This window comes from Oncorhynchus gorbuscha, linkage group LG07, assembly GCF_021184085.1.
Source record: "Oncorhynchus gorbuscha isolate QuinsamMale2020 ecotype Even-year linkage group LG07, OgorEven_v1.0, whole genome shotgun sequence".
NCBI classification, from domain to species: Eukaryota; Metazoa; Chordata; class Actinopteri; order Salmoniformes; family Salmonidae; genus Oncorhynchus; species Oncorhynchus gorbuscha.
In genome coordinates, this window is record NC_060179.1 from 77,396,129 (window position 1) to 77,406,128 (window position 10,000).

The window sequence follows — 10,000 nt, forward strand, 5'->3', positions numbered from 1 at the left end:
ACACACTTACGCTTCTACTCTCAAGGCAGAGACAGAGAGAGACAGAGAGAGACAGAGAGAGAGAGACAGAGAGACAGACAGAGAGAGAGACAGACAGAGAGATAGAGAGAGACAGACAGAGAGAGAGAGAGAGACAGACACAGAGAGGGACAGAGAGACAGAAACAGTACACTGTATCTAGAAGCTGAGTATAGCAGTAAAGTGAAACACAGACAGACACAGAGACAGAGACACAGAGAGAGACAGAGAGACAGACAGAGAGACAGAAACAGTACACTGTATCTAGAAGCTGAGTATAGCAGTAAAGTGAAACACAGACAGACACAGAGAGAGACAGAGAGACAGAGATACAGAGAGAGACACAGAGAGAGACAGAGAGAGACACAGAGAGAGACAGAGAGACATACAGAGAGACAGAAACAGACACAGAGAGAGACAGAGAGAGAGAAACAGACACAGAGAGAGACAGAGAGACAGACAGAGAGACAGAGACACAGTGAGAGACAGAGAGACAGACAGACACAGAGACAGAGACACAGTGAGAGACAGAGAGACAGACAGAGAGACAGAAACAGTACACTGTATCTAGAAGCTGAGTATAGCAGTAAAGTGAAACACAGACAGACACAGAGACAGAGACACAGTGAGAGACAGAGAGACAGACAGAGAGACAGAAGCAGTACACTGTATCTAGAAGCTGAGTATAGCAGTAAAGTGAAACACAGACAGACACAGAGAGAGACAGAGAGAGACAGAGATACAGAGAGAGAGACACAGAGAGAGACAGAGAGAGAGACACAGAGAGAGACAGAGAGAGACAGAGAGACAGAAACAGACACAGAGAGAGACAGAGAGAGAAACAGACACAGAGAGAGACAGAGAGACAGACAGAGAGACAGAGACAGAGACACAGTGAGAGACAGAGAGACAGACAGACACAGAGACAGAGACACAGTGAGAGACAGAGAGACAGACAGAGAGACAGAAACAGTACACTGTATCTAGAAGCTGAGTATAGCAGTAAAGTGAAACACAGACAGACACAGAGACAGAGACACAGTGAGAGACAGACAGAGAGTCTGTCTGAGAGATCACACAGAGTTCAGAGTTCAGAGTTCAGAGTGTATGAGAACTTCATCTGTTTACTACTGCATAAACAGTGTTCTGTGATTTCATCAGACTAAATGTATCCTGTTAAGGTTTTTCCCTGGTTAGTCTGTCCTTATGTTTAGTATATGTTTTAAACTTGCTTATTTTAATGTAGGATTTTATTATTACAATTAATCTTGTATGTGAAGTGACTTTAGGTATCTTGAAAAGTGATTCAAATTACAATGAACCAGAATGACAAATGGTTTTGAACGTATTGATGACTTGACATGTATAAGGAATCCATATGATGGGGTCAATGAAGGGTGAATCGGGACGTGGTGTATGGAAAGTTACTGAGTGAGACAAGGTGTAGAAAGTTCATATTCTGTTCCATGTTTCTAAAGAGGGAAGTGAAGGGCAATAGTTCGTCTCTGATAAGGCAGGCCAGCTGAGGAACTAGGGAGGAGCGAGGAATTCAACAGTCTAGTGCGTCTCTGATAAGGCAGGCCAGCTGAGGAACTAGGGAGGAGCGAGGAATTCAACAGTCTAGTTCGTCTCTGATAAGGCAGGCCAGCTGAGGAACTAGGGAGGAGCGAGGAATTCAACAGTCTAGATAGTCTCTGATAAGGCAGGCCAGCTGAGGAACTAGGGAGGAGCGAGGAATTCAACAGTCTAGATAGTCTCTGGTAAGGCAGGCCAGCTGAGGAACTAGGGAGGAGCGAGGAATTCAACAGTCTAGTTAGTCTCTGGTAAGGCAGACCAGCTGAGGAATTCAACAGTCTAGTTCGTCTCTGATAAGGCAGGCCAGCTGAGGAACTAGGGAGGAGCGAGGAATTCAACAGTCTAGTTCGTCTCTGATAAGGCAGGCCAGCTGAGGAACTAGGTAGGAGCGAGGAATTCAACAGTCTAGTTCGTCTCTGATAAGGCAGGCCAGCTGAGGAACTAGGGAGGAGCGAGGAATTCAACAGTCTAGATAGTCTCTGATAAGGCAGGCCAGCTGAGGAACTAGGGAGGAGCGAGGAATTCAACAGTCTAGATAGTCTCTGGTAAGGCAGGCCAGCTGAGGAACTAGGGAGGAGCGAGGAATTCAACAGTCTAGATAGTCTCTGGTAAGGCAGGCAGGCCAGCTGAGGAACTGATAAGGCAGGCCAGGGAGGAGCGAGGAATTCAACAGTCTAGTTAGTCTCTGGTAAGGCAGACCAGCTGAGGAATTCAACAGTCTAGATAGTCTCTGATAAGGCAGGCCAGCTTAGGAACTAGGGAGGAGCGAGGAATTCAACAGTCTAGTTCGTCTCTGATAAGGCAGGCCAGCTGAGGAACTAGGGAGGAGCGAGGAATTCAACAGTCTAGTTCGTCTCTGATAAGGCAGGCCAGCTGAGGAACTAGGGAGGAGCGAGGAATTCAACAGTCTAGTTAGTCTCTGGTAAGGCAGACCAGCTGAGGAATTCAACAGTCTAGATAGTCTCTGATAAGGCAGGCCAGCTTAGGAACTAAGGAGGAGCGAGGAATTCAACAGTCTAGATAGTCTCTGATAAGGCAGGCCAGCTGAGGAATTCAACAGTCTAGTTCGTCTCTGATAAGGCAGGCCAGCTGAGGAACTAGGGAGGAGCGAGGAATTTGGCTCGTGGTCAAGTCAACAGATGAAGTGAGAAGAAACCTCTGGGAGGGGGACCAGAGGGGCCCACCACAACAACCCTCCTACTACAGTTCTTTATCACACAGAGGGGCCCACCCCAACAACCCTCCTACTACAGTCCTATCTCATACAGAGGGGCCCACCACAACAACCCTCCTACTACAGTCCTATCTCATACAGAGGGGCCCACCACAACAACCCTCCTACTACAGTCCTATCTCATACAGAGGGGCCCACCACAACAACCCTCCTACTACAGTCCTATCTCATACAGAGGGGCCCACCACAACAACCCTCCTACTACAGTCCTATCTCATATGGAGGGGCCCACCACAACAACCCTCCTACTACAGTCCTATCTCATATAGAGGGGCCCACCACAACAAGCCTCCTACTACAGTCCTATCTCACACAGAGGGGCCCACCACAACAACCCTCCTACTACAGTCCTATCTCACACAGGGGCCCACATACCCTCCTACACTTCCACACATACACTTCCACACCCGACCAAGGTTCTAGCATCAGGCAGGGCCATGACTACACCAATGAGAGGAACCAGTGAGAGGAAATTAAGTTCCTGCCTAGCAACAGAGATGTATTGGCTGTCTAGACGTGTAATGAGTTAACCCCACTATTAGGAGGTTTTTAACATATGTTCATGTTTTGTCTTTGCAGCTGTATGACCCAGTTGGTGAATAAAGTTGGTTTGAGTTTTGTCTAGTCGTCCGTTTGTTCAGAACTTAACAATGGCAAACGTCTCCAGTAAAACTACAACCACAGTAAAGTAACAGAGCAATAACTGTGTCAGCTCCAGAGAAGGTGACAGTAGTGAGTTCAGGCCTTCCTCAACAGAACACGCATCTCTATTCTCTCTCTCCTCTGGTCCTTCTATAAAGAGCTGAGCTTCTGTCTATGTCCCAAATGGAACACTATTTATTCATCAAAGTAAATCTAGAATCGGCTTCCTATTTCGCAACAAAGCCTCCTTCACTCACGCCGCCAAACATACCCTCGTAAAACTGACCATCCTACCGATCCTCAACTTTGGTGATGTCATTTATAAATTAGGCTCCAACACTCTACTCAGCAAATTGGATGCAGTCTATCACAGTGCCATACGTTTCGTCACCAAAGCCCCATATACTACCCACCACTGCGACCTGTACGCTCTCGTCGGCTGGTCCTCGCCTCATATTCGTCGCCAGACCCACTGGCTCCAGGTCATCTATAAGTCTTTGCTAGGTAAAGCCCCGCCTTATCTCAGCTCACTGGTCACCATAACAACACCCACCCGCAGCACACGCTCCAGCAGGTATATACTGGTCAACCCCAAAGCGAACACCTACTTTGGCTGCCTTTCCTTCCAGTTCTCTGCTGTTAATGACTGGAACGAATTGCAAAAATCACTGAAGCTGGAGACTCATATCTCCCTCTTTTACTTGAAGCATCAGCTATCTGAGCAGCTAACCGATCTCTGCAGCTGTACATAGTCCATTTGTAAATAGCCCACCCAATCTACCTCCCCCATCACCATATTGTTTTTATTTACTTTGCTGCTCTTTTACACACCAGTATCACTACTTACACACCATCATCTGCTCATTTATCACTCCAGTGTTAATCTCCTAAATTGTAACTATTCGCTCCTATGGCCTATTTATTGCCTCCCTCCTCATGCCTTTTGCACACACTGTATATAGACTTTCTTTTTGTTCTACTGTATTATTGACTGTATGTTTGTTTACTCCATGTGTAACTCTGTGTTGTTGTATGTGTCGAACTGCTTTGCTTTATCTTGGCCAGGTCGCAGTTGTAAATGAGAACTTGTTCTCAACTAGCTTACCTGGTTAAATAAAGGAAATGTATTTTTATGAAATATATATATATTTTTTTAACTATATAAAGCACTACTTTTGGCCCTATTAAGGGCCTAGGGTGCCATCTGGGACTCTTATGTTTTGCAGTGAGGTAAGTTGGTCTATAGTGAGGAGATCCTTGTCTATACTGGTTGGTGTAGAGGTAAGTTGGTCTATAGTGAGGAGATCCTTGTCTATACTGGTTGGTGTAGAGGTAAGTTGGTCTATAGTGAGGAGATCCTTGTCTATGCTGGTTGGTGGAGAGGTAAGTTGGTCTATAGTGAGGAGATCTGTTGTCTATACTGGTTGGTGTAGAGGTAAGTTGGTCTATAGTGAGGAGATCCTTGTCTATGCTGGTTGGTGGAGAGGTAAGTTGGTCTATAGTGAGGAGATCCTTGTCTATACTGGTTGGTGTAGAGGTAAGTTGGTCTATAGTGAGGAGATCCTTGTCTATACTGGTTGGTGTAGAGGTGAGTTGGTCTATAGTTGTCTATACTGGTTGGTGGAGAGGTGAGTTGGTCTATAGTGGTCTATACTGGTTGGTGTAGAGGTGAGTTGGTCTATAGTTGTCTATACTGGTTGGTGTAGAGGTAAGTTGGTCTATAGTTGTCTATACTGGTTGGTATAGAGGTGAGTTGGTCTATAGTTGTCTATACTGGTTGGTGTAGAGGTAAGTTGGTCTATAGTTGTCTATACTGGTTGGTATAGAGGTGAGTTGGTCTATAGTTGTCTATACTGGTTGGTATAGAGGTAAGTTGGTCTATAGTGAGGAGATCCTTGTCTATACTGGTTGGTGTAGAGGTAAGTTGGTCTATAGTTGTCTATACTGGTTGGTGGAGAGGTGAGTTGGTCTATAGTTGTCTATACTGGTTGGTGGAGAGGTGAGTTGGTCTATAGTTGTCTATACTGGTTGGTGGAGAGGTGAGTTGGTCTATAGTTGTCTATACTGGTTGGTGGAGAGGTGAGTTGGTCTATAGTTGTCTATACTGGTTGGTGGAGAGGTGAGTTGGTCTATAGTTGTCTATACTGGTTGGTGGAGAGGTGAGTTGGTCTATAGTGAGGAGATCCTTGTCTATACTGGTTGGTGTAGAGGTGAGTTGGTCTATAGTTGTCTATACTGGTTGGTGTAGAGGTAAGTTGGTCTATAGTTGTCTATACTGGTTGGTATAGTGGTGAGTTGGTCTATAGTTGTCTATACTGGTTGGTGTAGAGGTAAGTTGGTCTATAGTTGTCTATACTGGTTGGTATAGAGGTGAGTTGGTCTATAGTTGTCTATACTGGTTGGTATAGAGGTAAGTTGGTCTGTAGTGAGGAGATCCTTGTCTATACTGGTTGGTGGAGAGGTAAGTTGGTCTATAGTTGTCTATACTGGTTGGTGGAGAGGTGAGTTGGTCTATAGTTGTCTATACTGGTTGGTGGAGAGTTGGTCTATAGTTGTCTATACTGGTTGGTCTATAGTGAGGAGATCCGTTGTCTATACTGGTTGGTATAGAGGTGAGTTGGTCTATAGTTGTCTATACTGGTTGGTGGAGAGGTAAGTTGGTCTATAGTTGTCTATACTGGTTGGTATAGAGTTGGTCTAAGTTGGTCTATAGTTGTCTATACTGGTTGGTGGAGAGGTGAGTTGGTCTATAGTTGTCTATACTGGTTGGTGGAGAGGTGAGTTGGTCTATAGTGAGGAGATCTGTTGTCTATACTGGTTGGTATAGAGGTGAGTTGGTCTATAGTTGTCTATACTGGTTGGTGGAGAGGTAAGTTGGTCTATAGTTGTCTATACTGGTTGGTGGAGAGGTGAGTTGGTCTATAGTTGTCTATACTGGTTGGTGGAGAGGTAAGTTGGTCTATAGTTGTCTATACTGGTTGGTATAGAGGTGAGTTGGTCTATAGTTGTCTATACTGGTTGGTATAGAGGTAAGTTGGTCTGTAGTTGGTCTATAGTGGAGGAGATCCTTGTCTATACTGGTTGGTGGAGAGGTAAGTTGGTCTATAGTTGTCTATACTGGTTGGTGTAGAGGTAAGTTTGTCTATAGTTGTCTATACTGGTTGGTGGAGAGGTGAGTTGGTCTATAGTTGTCTATACTGGTTGGTGGAGAGGTGAGTTGGTCTATAGTTGTCTATACTGGTTGGTGGAGAGGTGAGTTGGTCTATAGTGAGGAGATCCGTTGTCTATACTGGTTGGTATAGAGGTGAGTTGGTCTATAGTTGTCTATACTGGTTGGTGGAGAGGTAAGTTGGTCTATAGTTGTCTATACTGGTTGGTGGAGAGGTGAGTTGGTCTATAGTTGTCTATACTGGTTGGTGGAGAGGTAAGTTGGTCTATAGTTGTCTATACTGGTTGGTATAGAGGTAAGTTGGTCTATAGTTGTCTATACTGGTTGGTATAGAGGTAAGTTGGTCTATAGTTGTCTATACTGGTTGGTATAGAGGTGAGTTGGTCTATAGTTGTCTATACTGGTTGGTGGAGAGGTAAATTGGTCTATAGTTGTTTATACTGGTTGGTATAGAGGTAAGTTGGTCTATAGTTGTCTATACTGGTTGGTATAGAGGTAAGTTGGTCTATAGTTGTCTATACTGGTTGGTATAGAGGTAAGTTGGTCTATAGTTGTCTATACTGGTTGGTATAGAGGTGAGTTGGTCTATAGTTGTCTATACTGGTTGGTGGAGAGGTAAGTTGGTCTATAGTGAGGAGATCAGTTGTCTATACTGGTTGGTGGAGAGGTAAGTTAGTCTATAGTTGTCTATACTGGTTGGTGGAGAGGTGAGTTAGTCTATAGTTGTCTATACTGGTTGGTGGAGAGGTAAGTTGGTCTATAGTGAGATCTGTTGTCTATACTGGTTGGTGGAGAGGTAAGTTGGTCTATAGCGAGGAGATCCGTTGTCTATACTGGTTGGTATAGAGGTGAGTTGGTCTATAGTTGTCTATACTGGTTGGTATAGAGGTAAGTTAGTCTATAGTGAGGAGATCCGTTGTCTATACTGGTTGGTATAGAGGTGAGTTGGTCTATAGTTGTCTATACTGGTTGGTATAGAGGTAAGTTAGTCTATAGTTGTCTATACTGGTTGGTATAGAGGTAAGTTGGTCTATAGTTGTCTATACTGGTTGGTGGAGAGGTGAGTTGGTCTATAGTTGTCTATACTGGTTGGTGGAGAGGTGAGTTGGTCTATAGTTGTCTACACTGGTTGGTGGAGAGGTGAGTTGGTCTATAGTTGTCTATACTGGTTGGTATAGAGGTGAGTTGGTCTATAGTTGTCTATACTGGTTGGTATAGAGGTAAGTTGGTCTATAGTTGTCTATACTGGTTGGTGGAGAGGTGAGTTGGTCTATAGTTGTCTATACTGGTTGGTGGAGAGGTGAGTTGGTCTATAGTTGTCTATACTGGTTGGTATAGAGGTGAGTTGGTCTATAGTTGTCTATACTGGTTGGTGGAGAGGTAAGTTGGTCTATAGTGAGGAGATCTGTTGTCTACACTGGTTGGTGGAGAGGTAAGTTAGTCTATAGTTGTCTATACTGGTTGGTGGAGAGGTAAGTTGGTCTATAGTGAGGAGGGTAACAGAAGAGAAGAGGGCAGAGCTGAAGGGTAACAGAAGAGAAGAGGGTGGGGCTGAAGGATAACAGAAGAGAAGAGGGCAGAGCTGAAGGGTAATAGAAGAGAAGAGGGTAGAGCTGAAGGGTAACAGAAGAGGGCAGAGCTGAAGGGTAACAGAAGAGGGTAGAGCTGAAGGGTAACAGAAGAGGGTAGAGCTGAAGTATAACAGAAGAGGGCAGAGCTGAAGGGTAACAGAAGAGGGCAGAGCTGAAGGGTAACAGAAGAGGGTAGAGATGAAGGGTAACAGAAGAGGGTAGAGCTGAAGGGTAACAGAAGAGGGTAGAGCTGAAGGATAACAGAAGAGGGCAGAGCTGAAGGGTAACAGAAGAGGGTAGAGCTGAAGGGTAACAGAAGAGGGTAGAGCTGAAGGGTAACAGAAGAGGGTAGAGCTGAAGGGTAACAGAAGAGGGTAGAGCTGAAGAGTAACGGAAGAGAAGAGGGTAGAGCTGAAGGGTAACAGAAGAGAAGAGGGTAGAGCTGAAGGGTAACAGAAGAGGGTAGAGCTGAAGAGTAACGGAAGAGAAGAGGGTAGAGCTGAAGGGTAACAGAAGAGGGCAGAGCTGAAGGGTAAAAGAAGAGAAGAGGGCAGAGCTGAAGGATAACGGAAGAGAAGAGGGTAGAGCTGAAGGGTAACAGAAGAGAAGAGCGTAGAGCTGAAGGGTAACAGAAGAGGGCAGAGCTGAAGGGTAACAGAAGAGGGTAGAGCTGAAGGATAACAGAAGAGGGCAGAGCTGAAGGGTAAAAGAAGAGAAGAGGGCAGAGCTGAAGGATAACAGAAGAGAAGAGGGTAGAGCTGAAGGGTCGCAGAAGAGAAGAGCGTAGAGCTGAAGGGTAACAGAAGAGAAGAGGGTAGAGCTGAAGGGTAACAGAAGAGAAGAGGGTAGAGCTGAAGGGTCGCAGAAGAGAAGAGGGCAGAGCTGAAGGGTAACAGAAGAGAAGAGGGTAGAGCTGAAGGGTAACAGAAGAGAAGAGGGTAGAGCTGAAGGGTAACAGAAGAGGGCAGAGCTGAAGGGTAACAGAAGAGAAGAGGGCAGAGCTGAAGGGTAACAGAAGAGAAGAGGGTAGAGCTGAAGGGTAACAGAAGAGAAGAGGGTAGAGCTGAAGGGTAACAGAAGAGAAGAGGGTAGAGCTGAAGGGTAACAGAAGAGAAGAGGGTAGAGCTGAAGGGTAACAGAAGAGAAGAGGGTAGAGCTGAAGGGTAACAGAAGAGAAGAGGGTAGAGCTGAAGGGTAACAGAAGAGGGCAGAGCTGAAGGGTAACAGAAGAGGGTAGAGCTGAAGGATAACAGAAGAGGGCAGAGCTGAAGGGTAAAAGAAGAGAAGAGGGCAGAGCTGAAGGGTAACAGAAGAGAAGAGGGTAGAGCTGAAGGGTAACAGAAGAGAAGAGGGTAGAGCTGAAGGGTAACAGAAGAGAAGAGGGCAGAGCTGAAGGGTAATAGAGGCGAAGAGGGTAGAGCTGAAGGGTAAGCAGTGTACAAGGTAAGTGACCTGTATGTCCATCAGGTTGTTTGCTGGGGTCTGGTCCTGCAGGGGGAAACTGCTGTTCTCTGGACTCACCAACAGAGGGTGCCAGCTACACACAGGAAGAGGGATACCTTGATCAGCAATTTGTGGTCCATATGACCGTGAAGTGCTATCTTTACTTAAGCTGATGATATCTAGAATATTTCAATGATAACTGCCAGGTTACTGTGCTCACCTTGTGCGTCGGTCCAAAGCCGTTCTCTGAGCTCTGCCCGCTGCCAGTACTACGACTGCTGCCCACACTACCTGCACTGCTGCCTGCACTGCTGCTTGCACTGCCAACACTGTTCCTGTCTCCTGCTA

The 10,000-nt window shown here is 45.7% G+C and overlaps 1 protein-coding gene across 1 annotated transcript in view; it reads right to left on the bottom strand.

The window, feature by feature from the left end:
* The window catches only part of LOC124040400 (caskin-2-like), a 110,514-nt gene that overhangs the window by 7,099 nt on the left and 93,415 nt on the right, over positions 1-10,000 (bottom strand). Inside the window, 2 exon segments of the mRNA XM_046357559.1 lie at positions 9,662-9,746; positions 9,873-9,997. Of these exon segments, the coding sequence (XP_046213515.1) occupies positions 9,662-9,746; positions 9,873-9,997 (210 nt within the window).